The sequence below is a fragment of the Malaclemys terrapin genome, chromosome 2, assembly GCF_027887155.1.
Source record: "Malaclemys terrapin pileata isolate rMalTer1 chromosome 2, rMalTer1.hap1, whole genome shotgun sequence".
Classification (NCBI taxonomy): Eukaryota; Metazoa; Chordata; order Testudines; family Emydidae; genus Malaclemys; species Malaclemys terrapin.
In genome coordinates this window covers 154,004,155-154,023,494 of record NC_071506.1, presented here as the reverse complement: position 1 = coordinate 154,023,494, position 19,340 = coordinate 154,004,155, and the positions used below count along the sequence as shown (strand labels likewise).

General features: G+C 42.8%; 1 protein-coding gene across 3 annotated transcripts in view; it reads left to right on the top strand.

The window, feature by feature from the left end:
* Positions 1 to 19,340, top strand: part of TRIO (trio Rho guanine nucleotide exchange factor) — a 433,666-nt gene that overhangs the window by 159,629 nt on the left and 254,697 nt on the right. For all 3 annotated transcript variants that reach the window (XM_054017964.1, XM_054017965.1, XM_054017966.1), the window contains exons 5-7: positions 299 to 811; positions 2,848 to 2,970; positions 15,607 to 15,798. In XM_054017964.1, coding sequence (XP_053873939.1) covers positions 299 to 811; positions 2,848 to 2,970; positions 15,607 to 15,798 — 828 coding nt within the window. The remainder of the gene's footprint in view (positions 1 to 298; positions 812 to 2,847; positions 2,971 to 15,606; positions 15,799 to 19,340) is intronic.

Here is a 19,340-nt window from a genome sequence, read left to right as displayed (position 1 = left end):
TTTCTGCAGGATTTAGTATCTTGCCGCCCAGGGGGTAGGATTTCCAAAGCTGACCTAAGTGCTCCCCTTGAAATGGAAATATATGGAAAGCAAGAGGCTCCACTGCCTAGATTTGTGGTTTCTAAGGCCACATATGCTTTGTAAATAAAGCAGTGTGTGTTGCAATGTTGTTTTTAATGTTGATTATTGTTCAAAATACAAGCACAGAAAATATTAACTAGATGCTTTGAACTGTATTTTCACTGTATTTTCCAAATGCATCAGATTTGTGATTGCAATATTCTTCATTGTGTTTTAGACTAACATGGTATCTCTGGAAGGCCTTACCAAAGTAGTTGACCCCTCTCAACTAACTCCAGAATTTGATGGCTGTTTGGAGTATAACCATGAGGAATGGATTGAAATCAGAGTTGCCTTTGAGGACTACATAAGCAGTGCAACCCACATGCTGTCCAGACTGGAGGAACTGCAGGATATATTGGCTAAAAAGGAATTGCCTCAGGACTTGGAGGGTGCTCGAAATATGATTGAGGAGCATTCACAATTGAAGAAGAAAGTCATTAAGGCCCCTATTGAGGACCTTGACTTGGAAGGACAAAAGCTGCTCCAGCGGATACAGAGCAGTGAAAGTTTCCCCAAAAAGAACTCTGGGTCAGGGAACGCAGACTTGCAGAACCTTTTACCCAAAGTATCCACCATGTTGGACCGGCTGCACTCAACTCGGCAGCATCTGCATCAGATGTGGCATGTGCGGAAGTTGAAACTGGACCAATGTTTTCAGCTCAGGCTGTTTGAGCAAGATGCTGAAAAGGTAAAAGGGCTGTGGGGTGGAGGGGAAACAAACATGCACCATCACCTCCAAGGTACTAAGGCTGGTCTTGTCTGATTTAAAAAAAGAAAAAAAAATGACAGTGACTAGTCACCCCAAGTCTGTATGACGATGTGATCCCACCAATTTGTGCTGTGGCCGTGCTCCAGAAGTGCTGGTCAACATAGAGGGAATCTGTGGCTAAGGTAACAGACATGAGCAGCATCAGCTGGGTCGTGGCTGGCATGTCAGTACCCCCTTCTGAGAGGTGCCTTTGGCAGCTCAGAAACTGCCGCCGAAGTGTCCACCAGCATCTTGCAGATGCTCTGCCTGATTCGTGAACTAGGACTGGCAGCATGAGATGGAAAAGTTTTTCCGCCAAGTCGGAATCCATGTTGATGGCTCTGACTGCTGGGAGCATGTGGACTCAAAATGGCTTGGCTGGATGTGTTGGTGGGCTAAAACCATGCAAAATACTTCCTGTCAACTTCCACACCGACCGGTTCTCCCATAACCAAGCACAGAGCAGCTTCAGCTAGCTAGAGAGCTAGGAACTCTGGGATATGATGCTAAACACCCAGAGAAGCTGAAGTTCTGACTTGGGTATGCGTAAAGCAGTTTGGATGTGCCAGCATGGTTGTAAGGTCTGGGTTTCCAATGCAGTGTGGATGCCCAAGCACAGGCTTAGAAACACCAAGTCTGCAGGCATGGGTCACGCAGACCTGAGATTTTCTTCTAAACTTTCAACCTCTTTGCTCAGGTATGTCTGGATTGCCCTCACATGGAAGCTGTCACACTCTTGGCTTTTCCTGCTCCTAGCTCCTGACATTCAGCCCGGCCACTTATAATATATTCTGTGTTCCCAGCTCATGGAGGAATGGAGAACTGAAGTTACTAGTGTTGCTTTGGTAACCTATGTATATTAAGGCTGATATTTTGAACTTGGCAGCACTTTTGGTTCCTCGCTGTGTTCTTTCATCAAGGAATCCTTTTCACCCAGCTCAGAGAGCAGGTGGTCTCTTCAGTTTAGAATTATGGAGGAGTTGATGATCACAGCAGGGAATCAAGCTCTGCATCTGTTTTGCCGTGCTGCTTGTTCTCTGTAGGGTTTCACCTTCCACCGGCAAAAAACTGAACGGCTCCCTAGCATCAAATATATAATACATTGCATGCAAAAAATCTAGGTGAATGTTAATTCTGTTAATCCACACACACCGAAAACGGGCAATTAAAAAGTGAAGGAAATACAACATTAACTAATCTACATGTTGAATGCTGTATTTGAAGTCACACTTAATAATGTAGCCAATAATTCAAGGTACATCAGTTGCGCCGAGTTCTCACTTAGATGGTGGTTGGGAGTATAACTTGCATTTCCTGCGTTTATGTTGAATTTAAAAACCTTGGCATTGTCATAATGTAGGATTTTGTGACTATTGTATTTAGGACAAAAATGGAGGAAGTTGTGATAGTGTACTTGAACATATATATTTCGTATAATTGCATAGGCTTTAAGCTGCACTGCTGTAATTAAAATAAAACATGGATAGGAATTCAGGCAATTACATAACTAAAATTATATTTTTGAGCAGTTATACAATTAGGCTTTTAATAGGTTGTCTTAATTTTTTTTTTTAAATTTAGCAAGCCAGCATTGAGAAGATTAGCAACATGAAAATGTAGGTGCTTTATAATGCTGTCTTTATTTGTGCATTACATGTGCAATACCTTCACACTTCAAGTAAAGATTTTTTTTCTCTGGCCCTAATTTAATGGAGCAGATTTTGCTGCAACTAGAGTATGGGGTGAAGACAATCTTTGGGCTGAGATCTAGCACAGTGCTTTCAGCCCAAAAAGAACGTTTGCGAAAACTGTGAGATGGTTAACACTGAAATTAACAAAGTAGCAAAAATGAACTGCAACTTCAGGCTTCATTATTGTAGTGTCTGTGTCTCTCTCTCAAAATGCGAAATCACATGTTCCTTGTTTATAGCTTGTCGTTGCATTGTAAATGAGTGATCTCGTTATTTTTCTTGTAGATGTTTGACTGGATCACACACAACAAAGGTCTGTTTCTGAATAGTTACACAGAGATTGGAACCAGTCACCCCCACGCTATGGAGCTGCAAACGCAGCACAATCACTTTGCCATGAACTGTATGGTAAGAAACGTTACTTGCAAAAACAGTTTATTTTGCACAGCTGTTGGATTTTATGGAAATGTTTACAGTCTCTGACCAAAATCAGGACCATGTTTCTGTGCAAATGCACAGTGAGAGACAGTCAGTGCTCCAAAGAGTTTAGAATCTGAAGAAAGGTTGAGAGGGGAAATAGACATAGAGGCGATGTGACTTTACCAGACCTATGGTAGAATCCAGATCTCCTGGCTCCAAGTCTCCCAGTATCCTGCCCATTAGACCACATGTCAGTATTGGTGAAAGTACAGCATACAGATAATGAATAGTTCTTTGGCAACTACTAGCAAGCATTTCAGTAGTGGAGTCTCAAGTATTGCTTTAGAAATTGCCAGCAACTTCAGAGAAAACACGTAGGGCTTTAAATGAAGAATGATGCTAGATGGGCGCACAATGTGGGCAGAATTAGTTATATGAAAACCCATAAATTGACTCCAACTTATGCTTGAATACTTATAAGAAATTTCACTGTTGGATGAAAGAGCCTGTCAGCTCAGTAATCACCATCTTCAATTTTTAAAAGGGATCATTTATCATTCTGACATAACAGAATGAAGTTGAAGTAAATGTTTTCTCATGGAATGGGTACTTACTATCTTCCAGTGTGGACAAAATGGATGTTTTTAAAAAAAAAAACCAACAGATTTTTTTAAAGTTTAAATTAAATACACGTTTGTTTTTAAAATAAACCTATTTAAAATTAAACTTGGAATTAACCTATGTTAAAACCTAAACTTCTTTAAATTGAATAAAAAATAATAATTAGTACATTTTTGCCTGCCAAGTTTTAAACAAAGTCAGACCACTGAACTAGTGTCAGTTACTGGCTAAGCACCTGGAACCAGAGTTTAAAGTGCTAAACCAGCTATTGACATCAGGAGTCATTTCTGCAGATACAGAGGGACTATTTTCTTGATTTCAGTTTATTTAGCTAGTTCAGTTCAATCACTAATTCAAAGCTAAGAAACCACTTGGGAGTTTGAAGATGAAAACAAGCTTTCCTGGTGTTTGGTTATAGATTAAAAAGTAGGTATGAGAGGGTGAGATCTAGTAGTTCTAAAATGTAGGTAGCACATGGTGTCCAGTAACAATCCATTTGGATCACTAACTACAGATACTTGCTTTGTTTAATAGCTAGTTAATTTAAATGCCAAACATGCTTAGATAAACAGCAAAACTATTTTCTTGTGTATCCAGCACTTTTAAGATAAATTAAATAAAATGCTGTTTTGGTGTCTTTTAATTGAATTTGAATTTCCATCCAAATAGAGCTCAACACAAAATAATTAGTAAATAAGAAATGAATCATTCACTGTTTTCTAACATCATAAAAATGTAAACTTTGAGAATCTGCATAAATGTAAGTTGTTATATAATTGCTTAATCAAATGAATATAGATACACTATATCTTCCTTGTTAGCAAAGAAACATCCGCCAGATTTAGTGGAAAGGCTATACTTAGCTGTAGGTCAACCTGTTTTAATTATTACCATTCATTGCAAATCAGTCCGTTTTATCGACTGAATGAGGCAGGGGTCCTGTGGTAAAATTACTATTTGATCATGTAATAAAAGACTATATAAGAGGGGTGGCCAAACTTACTAATCCTCTGAGCCGCATACGGCAATCTTCAGAAGTTCCAGAGCTGGGGCACCTGCCGGGGCTCCGGGCTGAAGCCCTGAGACTCCTGTCCCCATTGGGCAGAACCAGAGCTGACACGCGAGGGGGCACATGGAGTCACTTGCCACCTCAGATTTTTGCCAGGTTTGCTGACCCTGCTTGGTCACATGATGCCTCAGGGCCCCCCTCTGCACTGCAGCTGCTGGAGCCAGCAAGCTGGGAGCTGTGGCTGTGGGGAGAGGCAGTGGCAAACAGCTGGGAGCTGCAGGCGGGGGAGCGGGGGCTGCTGCCTCTCCCCAGGGAACTAAAGGCAGTGGCCTGTTCCTGTAGCTCCCGGCTGTTTGCTCTCCACCAGAGCTAACACCTGGGAGCTGCAGGGAGGGGCCTCTGATGGTAAGAGGGGGTTGTGACTCAAGCTGTTGGGGGAGGGGCAAACCTTTAAACTGTACATGCTCTCCTCCCCCCCTCCGTCCTGCCCGCAGGCACCAGTACTCTCTAGCAGAAGCAACTAGCCCCACTGCCCTGCCCCCTCTGATAGGCGGAGAATCGGGGTGGGGGGGGGGGAGGCTCAGCAAGCCACATTTTAACTGTAAAAGAGCTGCATGTGGCTCATGAGCCACAGTTTGGTCACCTCTGCTATATAACTCCAATTTATGCATCTGCACAGGGGGGCCAAATTAAGATTGCACAGGCAACCTTAATTCTGGTATATCTGAACTTCGGAGTGTGTGACTTTGCAACCTTAATGTTCTTTCAACACAGTCTTTTGTGTGTGTAATTTCCTACCTTTTCAAAAAAGCAAATTCCATCATGTGAGATTATATTGACACCCATGTTATTCATCAGCAGGTTTGGAACATTTAGATCAGCGGGTCTCAGACTGGGGGTCGGGACTCCAAAGTGGGTCACAATCCTGTTTTAATGGGGTTGCCAGGACTGGCTTAGACTTGTTGGGGCCCAGGGCCAAAGCCCGAGTCCCACTGCCCGGGGCTGAAGCCAAAGCCCCAATGCTTCAGCCCGAGGCATTGGGGCTCAGGTTACAGGCCCCATGCCTGGGGCTGAAGCCCTTGGGCTTTGGATTTGGGAGCCCCGACCCTGGGGTGGTGGGGCTCGGGCGGCTCAGGCTTGGGTCCCCCCTCTTGGGTCATGTAGTAATTTTTATTGTCAGAAGGGGGTCACATTGCATTGAAGTTTGAGAATCCCTAATTTAGATCCACCATGCAGACCTCTTCAGCTAATGGAGTAACTAATAGCAGCAGTAGGTTTTCCTAACAACATTAGAGAGAGACAGGATTTTTTTGCCAGTGGGTTTCAGAGAGATTTGCTGACAGCAGAGGAATGTTGGCTATTGGTTATTTTGGGTTCTATTCCAGGCTCGGTAGGCAAGTCTTCTCTAATGGTTAGCTATTTTGCCTCAGCCCAGTCCAGCTTGTCCCACTAGTGATCCCTGTCCTACAGGCTCTCATCCCCTCTGAATTAGGGACAGGAGGTTTCCTCCTCCCTGTTGCTTGGGTGCCAGAGTGGTGGGGGTTGGCAGTAAGCACAGGAGAGAATCTCCCTGCTGTCAGTTCTGGTGTCACGACAGCTGGGAGCAGCAGTTGCAGGAGAAGCCCTGCCTGGCTTCCGCAGCCCTGGGCTGGAGCACATTCAGTGCAGATTAAATCGTGTGTGAATTTAGCTGCCAAACTTCACAAAGCCTATACAGTGCATCTGCAAACTGTTGTTTTTCAAATCTTACAAGTGCACCAACTTTGGATGTTTTTTCATAGGAATAGCTAGAGTGACCAGACTTAGGGGCTTGTCTTATATATGCAACTATACTCCTTCACCCCTCAAAAAAAAAAAAAAAGGGGGGGGGGGTCCCCAGTTCTTCACATTTGCTATCTGCTCACCCTAGGAACAGCCAAAGGCACATTCCAGACACTAGCAAGACACCTGTCACCTGAGCCTTTGCTCCAAAGCATGGAGGTACAGAGCTTCTCAATGAAACACCTGAAAGAATTGTTTCAACATAGGCAAAACATATTTTTCTTTAATCTCACTTTGAGAAATGGCTGAAGCATTGTGGATGAAACATACTATCAAGTTCAGCCTGAACAATTAAAGTTGAGCAAAGTTAAAGGCAACTGAGAACAGGGAAAGCGTCAATCTTAATGAAGCCTATAAAAACTGCAGTCATCAGAAACGTCACATGTTTTGTAAGCAGTAAATTGATGGTCTGCATTTGAAAAAATTGTCTGTAATCATACACAGCTTACATACATTCTGTTTTAAATATTCTCATTTTTAAAAAAAATTGATTGTTTGCCCCAGCCTGCATCTCCCTGACACAGTAGAGGGGAGGGAGGAAAAGTGATAAAATAACTGTTAGGTATGTACAGCTTTTCTATATGCAAGAGATTTTGGAGGTGTAAGTTGTTGCTGAATTCAGTTGTAATGGCTCTGTCACCTGTAGGAGTAATCTAAATCCAAATCGGGGGGGGGGGGGGGAGAGGGGGGATAGGGCTTGCAAATGTAAGTTTGTCTCATAAATGTTTTTGTCCAGAATCTGATTAATAAAAATTCTTTTTCAAGGTTAAATTTCAGAGCAAATCAGCTGCAGGTTCAACAAGACAATAGGGCCTTCAAAGAAACAAACTAATCTTTCTCCCTCCCTCCTCCGCCCCCCAATAATGCCTGAAAAAACAAGCTTGAACATCACTGAGTTCCATATCTGGTAATTGCTTCATTGCTGAATGAGGCATAATGTATGTTCAGCCAACGGCCTTATCCAGAAAAATGGACAGGCGTAGCTGGTGCTGTACTTCCTAGTTTTCCATTAATCAGAATAAATGCTAGATGGAAGCTTGCTGCCAGAACACAAGCTGGGTCCAGCAATAGTAAAGAAGCTGTGACCTACAGGAGTCTTTGTGGGTCCATTGAGAGATGCTGAGGAGAGGAGCATACCCAAGGAGACTGAGGGGGCCAGCTGAATGTTTTAAGTGTGAAAAGAACAAAAAGCAAACGGCTATTTTAAATCTGATATAGTTAACCTTCTGTGTAATTATAGGTATATGACCTCCAGTTCATGTGTTTAGTCTGCAGATGAATAAATTTGACAAGTGCAGAGTCTTTTTCCTTGCAATACAAAAAATAGCACATCTGCATATATTACCTTTTTTCTGTACTCTAGTGTTTCCCCTAACTGCAGGGTAAACTATTCCAAATGATTCATCTTCAAAGATGAAAAGAACTAACGAGTCTTCAGCACACTGTATTTGGCACAAGTAAAGCACCTATCTGAACATCATTTTAAAACAAAACTATTGAACTTAGTTGTCAAATGGCCTGACACACACCACCTTGAAAAAATGCAACCGTTGTACATCAGCTAACATTAATCTCTAATTTGATCACAGTGGGCCCTGTTTTCCCTACTTACATTAAAAATGTGCAATGGGAAACAAGGCATTTCCAAACTTTTTTTTGGTGCTTCTGTTGAGCCATGTTGTCATTTCACAAAGGGACAGCCGGAGATATGGAATAAACACAGCATGAATCAAGGGAAGCCTACAGAACTGGGGGCTTGCAATCACTTGTAGCTCAAATCTACCATCTCAAGACAGTCAGCCAGAGGGCCTTCCCTTTTGTGCATGTTCAGTGTCTGTTTCTGCCTTCAGTAATAGTAGCACAACTTATTGCCAGCCTGTTTACTCTGACCACTTGGGAATCATTCAAGTGTTAGAACTTCTTTAAAGAGCATTGACTCAGTATTATCAACTTGTGAGACTTACTTGAGTTTAGCGATATTCAGCGTTTTTCTTGAAGCCCTAAGAGTTGATCTTCACAATGCCCCCATGTGTCCGGTCCACCTTCACTCAGGGAAGCTCTGTCAGGTGCCCACTTATCTCAGCATCCCCAGTGGGGCACTGAAAACTACTTTAAACCTTATTCCCAAAGAAAACAAAATGAAGGGGCTGCCCTCCCCCCACCCTCCTGCAGCGTGCTGACCCTTTTCAACTTTCTCCCTGGAGGCCCACCTCTTACCTGAGCCACTGACTCCAGGGCTTGCTCCCTGGAGTCCTTCCCCAGTCTGGTTGTTCTCCACAAGATGGATTCTTATCCCTAGTCTGTCTCCAGGCCATCTATCTGGGATTTGGACCTGTCCAGGCCCTCTCACAGTAGCTTGCTCCCCTCCTGCCTGCCACCCTCTTCCTTCAGTGCCAGTAACAGGAGACAGCCTCCCTCCTGCAGCTCTTCTCTCCAGTTGAGCTCTCCCAGGCTTTTATGGGAATCATCCAGCTCTTACACAGGGGGTCTGATAATTGACCTAGGCCCTCTGATGCCCAGCAGATCAGGATTAGCGGGGGGGGAAGAAGGGGGGGTAACTGATCTGTCACAGGTGAAGCTGAGTCAGAATCCTCCTAGAGGGCTAGCCAGCCTGTAACACCCAGCTCCTGGAGTCAAGGGATTGTGAATCTCTGCTTTGATTGATCAAAATTAAGTTTCTAGCTCTCATGTTTGAGGTGAAGAAGCTTGAAAACCACAAACCTTAAAAGCACAAAAAACAGAAGGCAAATAGAAAGAACCCAAAATGCATATGGTGCAAAAAATTGTTTGGGTCTTTAAGCCAATTTAATTATTTTGGGGGTCTGAGGATTTTCAGCGCATGGGGTCAGAAACTTTGTTTATCAATCATTGATCAGTTATGAAGACTTCAGTCCACCTTATGTGGAGGAGGAGGGAAGACGTGCTCGATGGCTATGCCCCCTCATTCCATGTGCCCCATGGGCTGCAGATGCTGGCAGGGGTGACAGAAGTAGCTGTGCAAGTGTGTGGGTGGAGGGAGGATGAGGAACATCTTGCACAGCAGTTGTTGCAGCTTCCATTACAAGACTCAGCTTTTTAAAGAGAGCTTTGTTTATGCTGGGGATCCAAACCTTTTCTTTAGGTGCCAACTACAGGCCAGCCTCCTCTTGTAGCAGCAGCATGCACTGGTCAGGCCCTTGGGAGCTCCTGCATTAGCTCAGTCACTGTGCCTCCACCCTATCCTTAAAGGGGCAGCTCCCATTTCTCTTATATAACCATTAACAAAAATATATTGAATAATAAAAATACTGAAAAAATTATTACTAAAAAAATCCCATTATAAATCTATTTCTAAAACATCTATTTTAGGAACCTCACACTCTCATTGGCCTTTGTACATATTCTCACCGCCTCTGCTACCTGTTTTCCTGCACTTTCCATGGTTTTGCTTTCCTCAAAGCTGTGAACATGATCATATAGGCCAGTGTTAATATTGCTTTAAAATTAAATTGGGTAAGAGAAAGCTAAAGCCGAGCTACCTTTGGCTACTGCCAGAGGCTTAGCACACTGCATGCCTGAAAATTAATGTGTGAAGGCACAGCAGTGTTTGTTGGGATTGACATAGAGTAGACAATTACAGTAAATTGTGGGTTATATCTACGCTACGTGCCACCGCTGCTGCGCTGCAGCTGGGCCATTGTAGCACCCTAGTGCAGACGCTTCCTACCTTGATGGAAGTGTGTTTTCCATCGATATAGTTAATCCACCTCTCTGAGAGGCGATAGGTTGACAGCAGAATTCTTCTGTAACCTAGCTGTGTCTACACTGAGGGTTAGGTCAACCTAACTGTGGCTCTCAGTGTGCAAAATTTTTCACAGCCCTGAGCCACATGGCGAGGTCAATCTAATTTTTAAGTGTACACCAGCCCTTAAACTCAGGTTTTGTTTTCCCCATAGACAGTGCTAAAAGCTATACTTGCTTATCCTCTTTGCCCTGGGAGTCAACTGACCCATGACCTGCTAAAATATATTTTAGTTAAGGAATTCTGGATTCCGATTGTCAAAGCACGGTATCTATCGTGTGTGTGTGTGTGTGTGTGTGTGTGTGTGTGTGTACACTATCCTGTTTCAGAATCACTAAAATCTGTAGTAGTCAAACACTGTCAGTTTTGTTTGTGAACTGAGAGTCCTAGAACTAAGCGCCCTTAAGGATTTTTGGAAGCTTTAATCCAAAGCACAGAGGCTGCACTACAGACTCCAGTGGATCAACAGTTAATTTTGAGCAGAGCGAAGGTACTAAACAAATCTGTTTAAATCCCACCTCAGGGGTTGGAATGAATGAAAACATTAAAAAGGTCAGATGAGGTAAAAGAGTGTTTCAGAACTGAAAACCACCATGATTTTTTTTTCCCTATTAAAGATACCTTTTCAGTCTGAAGTTTTTTACTTCTCTAACATTTCTTTAATTTACAAATCTGTCACCTGAGACTGATAAGCGACATCTTGAATTTTACACTCCTGTAAGAGTCTTTGAGGCTCCAACAAACAAGAGCGGCACTGTTAGTTTTAAACAGCAGTCTTTGTCAGATCACTTTGACATGCTGTGATTTTTCAAAAGACTAAATGCTAACGCATAATTGGGATAGACACACCTAGGCGTCTCTGTAGACTTCATTATTTTTTGTATTATAGCTTCCCAGAGAGGGGTTTTTGTAAAGCATTTCTAGACTAAAGAGTCCAGTTTTCTTTTCCGTAACACAACGGGGAATATTGGTTGGATACTGCAGGTAACTTAAGTAATTACTAACAAGTGACAATAAAACTGTTGACATTGCCCAGTTTTCAGTTGCCTGGGCAGTGCCTAGTACAGTGGATCATTGATCCCTGATTGGAACTTCTGAATGCCATCTTGGATGAATAATTAGTCATTTACCACAAAAGAGAAGTAAGGATGCAGTGATAATAATCCTAGTGACATACGCTAAGAGACATCCTTAAAAATATCATACCAAATGTGCACCCCCTATATGCAGAATAGCAGTTCCTGTTTCAGAACCTGTTTGCTAAAGCAGCATTTTATAAAAGGCTTTGGGAATATGTGGGTTAAAATGAAACCTTTAGTGCTTTTGCCAGTTTGTTTCTATTAAGTGCTACAGAGAAGCTGAGGTAAACTGGCAGGCTGTCACCCGTATTTCCCATGTATACTTGCCTTCCCTGAAATCAGCCGCATGCCAAAGGATGACACATGCTGTTATAGCTGGCCTGTGCCTTAGCTTGTTTATCTGTATTTGCTGGCTTTTGCCATGTTAAGCAATAACTTTTTATATATAGCCTGGAGGAGAAAAATTCTGGTATTTTCAGACCTTGCAGAATCTCTCTCAGGTATTTTGAAGTTTAAAGAGCAAATGCCAGTCTATTAAAGCGAGCTCTGAGTAAAGAAGGTTGTAAATGAGATGTATTTTTATACAAACTGCTGCCCTTGTTGCATTATTGACTTGTTTTTTTGTTGCTGGCTTTTTTGCTGCCCTTTTGTGCTGCTCCATAGCATTCATTAGTTTTATACTTCTGCAATGCAGTGGAATAATCTGAAAAACGCTGCGAAATTGTACCTCTTTCCTCCCTCACTTCCTAAACAGTTGATTAGCATTTAGAAGCTGCAGATTCATTGCATTATTTGTCATTTAAAAAGACAGATTAAACAATTATTATTTCTTAGTAAAGTTGTTGACGATCGTTGGCCTACAATTATTGCCTATTTACTTGCAGTCAGCTAATGGCACCCATCAGCTAATGGGATAACTAAGAAGAAATCCCTGAATGGAGCAGTAGAAAAAGACAGCACTCGATTCAGTTCAAGAAATACCCTGCTGGTTCTCTAAGGGCATCACATTTTTATTTTGTGTATGGGTGTGATAAAGATAGTTGACCATATGCTTTCACTGAATGCACCTGTCAGTCCCTCTCTATCTATCTATCCTCTATCTAGCCAAGGTTCAGTTAAGTCTTCCTATTGTAGCCAGTTAATATTTGAGGGGTTTGTCATCCTCCAGTTCTTCCTTTTTGTCATTCTTCTTTCTCTGAGCTGAATTGCTGCTGCTTTCTGTCACAGGAACCAGCTTCTAGGTACTGAGATTTAAATCTTTAGTAGACGTCTCAAATGGTGGCGGGTGCTGTAATGGGGAAAAAATAAAGTACTGGGTGAGACGACTGTTCATTTGTGTTCTGGCAGTGTGCATTTGCACACTTTATAGTACCTTTCATGCTAAAGCTTCAGAGAACAAAGTAGTGTAAACACAGTGATAAGGAATATTTTTTTGACACCCACAGATGAGCCATTCACCCTGGGAGCCTTAGATTTGGTTACCTGTATCATTGCTTTGGCTTCTGTAATTACTCACATTTATGGTGGTAAAAATTTCAGTCCTTCAAGCCCAGCTGACGCCATAAGACTAGCTGACTTCTTATTGTGGAGGGTTATATAGGTTAGATATACACTTCATATAGTAGTAGAATATTTCCTTCATTCTTTTCAGTTTCTCAGTATGGAGAAAGGGAAGGGATTTTCAGTTTTCATGATACTTAACATAATTTTCCATTACTCAGCCAAGCCCCCTTGTCAGGCCTTTTAACAGGCTTTTCATCCTATAGCCCACACATGCTGGATAATCAAATTGAACTTACTTCAGTAAGATTGTTCAGATAACAGATAGTTATCCTGTGCTTCTCCAATCATATATACTGCTGCTTCAAAAAGGAAGAGACAAAGCCAGGTTAGATTTTGGTTTGTTATAAAGTTAGTGGGAAGTACTTTATTTCCAGATCTGATGCATTGTGATTTCAGTTAGCAAAGGTATCAAATCACAGAGTATTAGAGAGTGCTACCTTTTTTCCCACACTGATCTGTGATGATTTTCAAAAAGTGCAGAAGGCTGGAAAGTGGAACTCACCTGGGCAGAATACAGAGAACCTGGTGCTTTTAAAAAAGTTCTCCTCCTCACTCTGCTCTGTATGTATTAGTGCTTGCTGGGATTTCTTCAGGTAGTTTTTACTACAGGTGTAATGGTTCTCGGGGCACCTAGGACTGAGAGTCACCTTATTACCCCCTGCCTCTTATCAGAGGGAGACTTTTTGGGGTAGCTGGGTGTCAGCTCAGTAACACCATGGGCTTTTTAGCCACTCAAGCACTCTCCTCTGGGCTATACCAGCCCTTACTTCACCTTGCAGGTTAACAATAGGTGCAGTCCAAGCCCTGAGTCCTTTTTGAATTGTTCCCCTGTGATATCCAGCCCCTGACACATGCTACTCATAGAAAATCCAGATACTTAGCATGCAAAGTACCCCAGTTTACCAGTTTAATGTTAAACCTCCACTTCTGTAAACCACACAGCACTTGAAAGCACTTATGATAAAGCAAAAGCAGGCTCATTTAAGAAAGGGCAAAGATTTAATTGGAAATGGGAGAAAGTGATGAAAGCAAATGGTTACAGTACAAAACAAAATTATAAAATGTGAACCTGGGTCTATACTTACTAATAGTTAAATTTCCTATATAATAAAGTAGGCTTTCCCCCAAAGTTCAGTCCATTGCAGACCTAGCTGGTTTCACAAAAACCCGGATCCAAACGGTCACTCCTTAAGGGGTTTCCTCAGTGAATGGATATGGTGTCTTTCCCTACACACTGTTTTACTGAAATAATCTTTTGTCTTTATTCATAGCCAGGGTTATCTCCTCCTGCTATAATGTTCCTTTTCACCTCCAAGTGGTTTCTGTCGTTGGTAGTTGTCTCTGATAGTTTTCCATTGGATGTTCTGGGATGTGGCAAGGGTAAACAAGAGAACCTTGCATTACCTTGCCAGCTGACGGGGGGGGGGGGGGGGGGAAGAGAATATTGATATGTTACGATAAGTTTCTGTAGATAACTTACATGTCTGGTGTAGTGAGTTTGTCAGGTCTGAGGTAAGAGCTGTTTACAAAGAAGGGGACCTTTTGCCAAGGAACTTCTGTCTCACATGTGCCAAATCTTCATCCAAATTTGATGAGGTAATCCCAGTATTTTTCAATGTTGCGAGGAGAAAAGTAAACCAAGAGCACTTGCTACAGATAACTTTATAGTAGCTTCTCAGATTGGCCCAGAAAAAAGAGTGACTGTGTGAAAACAAATATCCTTTGATGGTTAGGTAAAGATTTTCAGCTTCCGGTATTTTCTAGAAACTGAAATATGGTTTCTTCAGTTGCATGATCTTACTTTTTGTCTGCCCAGAGTTTAGGTGTTGAGTGTTTAGGGTCAGAATAAGAATATAATTGTGAGATGAATGCAGTGATGCCTATGGATGCCTAGGATTGCCCAGGCATTAACACTTCAGAGCAGTGGTTTTCAACCTTTTTTCATTTATGGACCCTTAAAAATTTCAAATGGAGGTGCGGACTCCTTTGGAAATCTTAGACATAGTCAGTGGACTCCCAGGGGTCTGCGGAGCACAGGTTGAAAACCAGTGCTTTAGAGTATCATTTTCAATTGTTTGGAAGTTAGCCAGTCTTTTACTCCTCTGGCTGGAGTTCAGTGATTAAGTCGGGAAGTAATTTTTTTCAGAAAGTATGTGCAAAAACAGTTCAATTATTGCCAAATACTGAAAAGGACTTCTGCTGCTGTAACTTTCTGTGACCTTGAATGTCTGTAATGCCTCAATGAGTGGAGGTAAAAACTTGAAATTTTGGGGGGAGAGAGGGTCCCTAGGTCATGGTGATCTGGGAACATGAACATGCTGTTTAAAACAAGTGATTACCAGTCACTTATAATTTCCGAATAGTTAACTATTTGAATGCCTTCATTTCTCCATTAGTGAAATAGAGTTACTATACAAGCCCTCTGTGAGGTAAGATGAAGCTTGTCTGTTTGCTTTTATTAGGGTCTTTGTGAAGTACTAGGTGTTTCTTTGACCACAGTATTGTCATTCACTATGAGTCAGAAACACACATTTACAACAGCTGAGAATCTCCATTGTTGTCATCCGAGCAAGACTTCTTTACACCAATGGAGGATCTACCCCCAAATATGTACTTTTAGTATATGTAAAACTAGGTTATTCAGTAAACATTGCTTAGCACTTTTTACAGATTCTTTCATGGATCTATCTTGTGAGGTTATTAATTGTATTTCCTAACCACATTCTGCCTTTGTCATCCTTTCTCCACAGAATGTGTATGTAAACATAAACCGCATCATGTCAGTAGCAAATCGTTTGGTTGAGTCTGGCCATTATGCTTCACAGCAGATTAAACAGATCGCTAGTCAGTTGGAGCAAGAGTGGAAGGCATTTGCTGCAGCCTTGGATGAACGAAGCACCTTACTGGATATGTCCTCCATCTTCCACCAGAAAACAGAACAGGTCAGTAATTGGGACACAGCCAACGAAAGCTAACAAGCTAAAAGTATAAACCAAATTACCTGATTTGGCCATGAAACCAGGTTAAAAAACAAATCCAGAAAGCGAGTTAGCTCCATTCTGGATGGGGCTTAAAAGAAAGCAAAGGCTACAGGTAGAAGACTTGATCTCTGTTCAGCTCTACAGTAGTATGGAACTTCATCATCACTTTTAAACAAAGGCTTGTTCTCCCTGACGCAAGACTGCCTGGGTTTTAAGTCACTGCTCCTTGTGTTCTATACACGAGGCTCCTTAGAAAACCAATACAGTGTAGAAATTAGAAAGCAAAAGGATGTAGGAATTTAATGATTTGAACATAGAGCTTAACCTGGAGCAAGCTTTTGAGATGATGAAGAAAGTAAAAAATTAGTATGAATATAAAGGTCTTTTTACCCAAACAGTCATTTGGCCAGTAATTCCTTGCTTTTTGCCTCACACAATGAATGATGATAGTGTTTGTGAATATCAGTCCCAGAATGGTTCAATATTTAAGGAGCATTTCAGGAAACACCTATTGAGTAATAAACCTAACTCACTGGAAAATTAGGGGAAGTAAAGTATTTAAATGTCTTTCTTTAATCTGGGTTTGGAGTTGGGTGGGGGATATTTACTCAGTGTCCCATAAGAGTACACTTAACTTCCATTAGCATTACATATCCCTGTTCCTGGCTCTAGGCCCCCATACAACTTAAAATACCAGTCATAAGCCATGTGAATTAATCTGACCCAGGAAGAAGTAGGCCTAAATATTCCACATTGCCAGGTTAATTGTCTTGATAACTAGAGCATGTTTTTCCCTTCAGGGAATTAGTTGCAGCCTGGTTGGCAGATGCATGCTGTTGAGTCTCCCGTCAATATTCCGTTTCCTTGTTGGTGTGTTTTGTTAGCTGCTGCTGGTGTTTTTATTGATAGGGAGCACTAGGCTTGTTGAGCTAGGTAAGAAGTAGTGTGTTAAGTATAGTCCCTGTAGCTATTCCTCAGTTTTCTCTTGCGACATGCCAAACTGAGTTCCAGAAAAATTGCCATTTGCTCATAACTGATTTAAGTAGCCTTTTGGGAATAAGATCATTTGGCCACAAAAATTTAAGAAGCAGTGTAATTACTAATTGTTTTAAGGTGGATTTTTGCATGTTTACTAAGAGGAGATGCTAGATTCTTAAAACCAAATTGTTTGAGAATGTGAATCCTTTAATTGACAGGCAACCCTACAGTGCTTTCAGCATGCTAATGATGCTTTGGTCTAGGGAAGCAAGTAGCTGATCTTAGTCCATTTATGGTAAATAGGTGTCCTTATTACAAGTACAGCTGTTGCTAAGAGATACCTTTTTTGGCAGTCTCAACAGTGAGGCCACAGAAGGGCGAGTCAAAAAGAATAAACTGTTTTCATGCATCTATAGATGTGGTCATTCTAGGTCAGTTTGAGATACTTGATGGGGACAGTGTGGGACTTCACCAGTGTCTGTGCTGTATTTGTTCCCTGGCTAACTTAAAGATTTGCATCGCTACAGTTGCCAGTCTGACACCTTTGAAAAGCACCATATGCAAAAACATAATTACATGTTGGTGTGCCTCCTGACCAAAGTGGAGTGGGTTTTTTTTAAAAAAAATGAACCGCATCAGTGTCTGAAATTAGGAATGTATTCCAGTTCACAGAAGGGTTGTTTTGTACCTGGCAGTTAACTGACAAGCTGTGACTGACCGTGTCCAAGCCATTTTGGGAAGTTACTACGTGCTTCAGTACAAAGTGTACAGAAATGTGAATTGGTGAGAGAGAAGTAAAATAAATTAAAGGAAAGTACACGGTTTGCAGTCTGCTGGGATTAATTAAATTAGTTTCTTTAATTGCTCCTTCTGCTGTGTTCATTTGACAATTAGCTGTAATGGATTCTAATACTCTCTCCATAGGAAAACTGGCTGTGATTTATCAGCTATCTGATTAGCGATAGGGGATGAAAGTTGAGGTGGGGAAGAAACCGTGTGAGAAAGGAATGGTTTGCAACAGCCAGAGACTACAAATGGTTGCCTTTAAACTGTAATTTGCATTTAGGACTTTCTGTTTACATGCAAATAGCTTTAGGTCTTTAATTATTTTAGTGCTTCCATATATGCTTATCTACTTCCCAGATGCAGCACACTTAACTGAGAAGAATACCTCTTGTTTAAGTTGCATCTCCCCTGTATGCTCACTGTTGTAGTGGATAGCATAATACATTGGGTTTCAATCTTTTTTCCTTCGAGTGATTGCTCATGTGCATTCCACAATAAGTGTGTGTGCTCGCCACGTGCACCAGTGCTGGAAGTTTTTCCCCTAGCAGTACCCGTAGGGGAGCGCCCCTAGCGACCCCTGGAGTGGCGCCGCCATGGGGCGGTATAAGGGGCGCTGCGTGCTCCCCTCACCCTCAGTTCCTTCTTGCCGCCAGTGAAGGTGCTTCGGAACTGCTGTGCTCCAGCTTTCTGCTGTAGCTTTCCCTGTTTGGACTGTCATTTAGTTCCTAGATAGTACTTGTAGTTTAAATTAAAAAAAAAAAAAAAAAAAAAAGAGAGAGAAAGTTATATAGATAGAGTAGAGAAGTGCGCCCGGGTTGGCGCATGCCCCGGGCTTTAAGTTGTGCGACACTTGTAAACGGCCTGTGCCCGTAAGTGATCCGCACACTAGCTGTTTACGCTGTCTTGGGGAAACCCACCTTAGCGACTGCTGCAAGATTTGCAGAACATTTAAGCCTCGGATCAAGAAGGAGCGGGACATAAGGCTCTGAGCCATATTGATGGAGTCGGCCCTGACCCCGACACTGCTATGCTGCTCCGAGTCGGCATCGAGCACCATGGCATCGGTGCGCGGTGACCCAGTGGTGCCCTCCACCAGCCGGCACCGCTCCCTATCCACGGGACACTATAAGAAGATGAAGAAGAGATCTTCTCTGTCAAGGCACCAGGGCAAGGCTGGGGGCGAGACTAGACCCACATTGGGCAGCTCTCACGGCCGCTGACTCAAGTTGAGTGGAGTAGCCCAGCCCACTCTGAGCCAGCCTCCCGGATGCCAGTGGCCACATATTGGTGCCCTCCATGCCGGAGGCCCTGCAGGCGGCTCAAGATGTAATGTCTCTCCCAGTACCGGCTGCATCGACCCCAGTGGCTCCCCGGTCCAGAGGTAAGCTGGCGCTCGGACTGCCACAGTCGCCACCCGGGTGGTACCGCTCATGGTCAAGGGAAGGTTCCCGATGCCGTTCTCTGCAAGTGACCGCCCCACTCACAGCCCGCAACGGTCCCCGTTGACCCCCACCAGACTGGCTGGGTGCCAAGCAGCAGAGAATCCAGGCACCGCTTTGCATCGAGAGAGCGCAGGCCTTGAGATCAGAGCGTGCCACGCTTGGTCTGGGATAGACAGCACCAGAGGTCACCAACTCCAAGAAGCCACCATAGCCCCTCACGATACAAATGTCGATGCCACTCACGCTCTCCGTCCCGGTCGAGGTCCCCAGCATGGCACCGCTCCCGCAGCCCCAAGC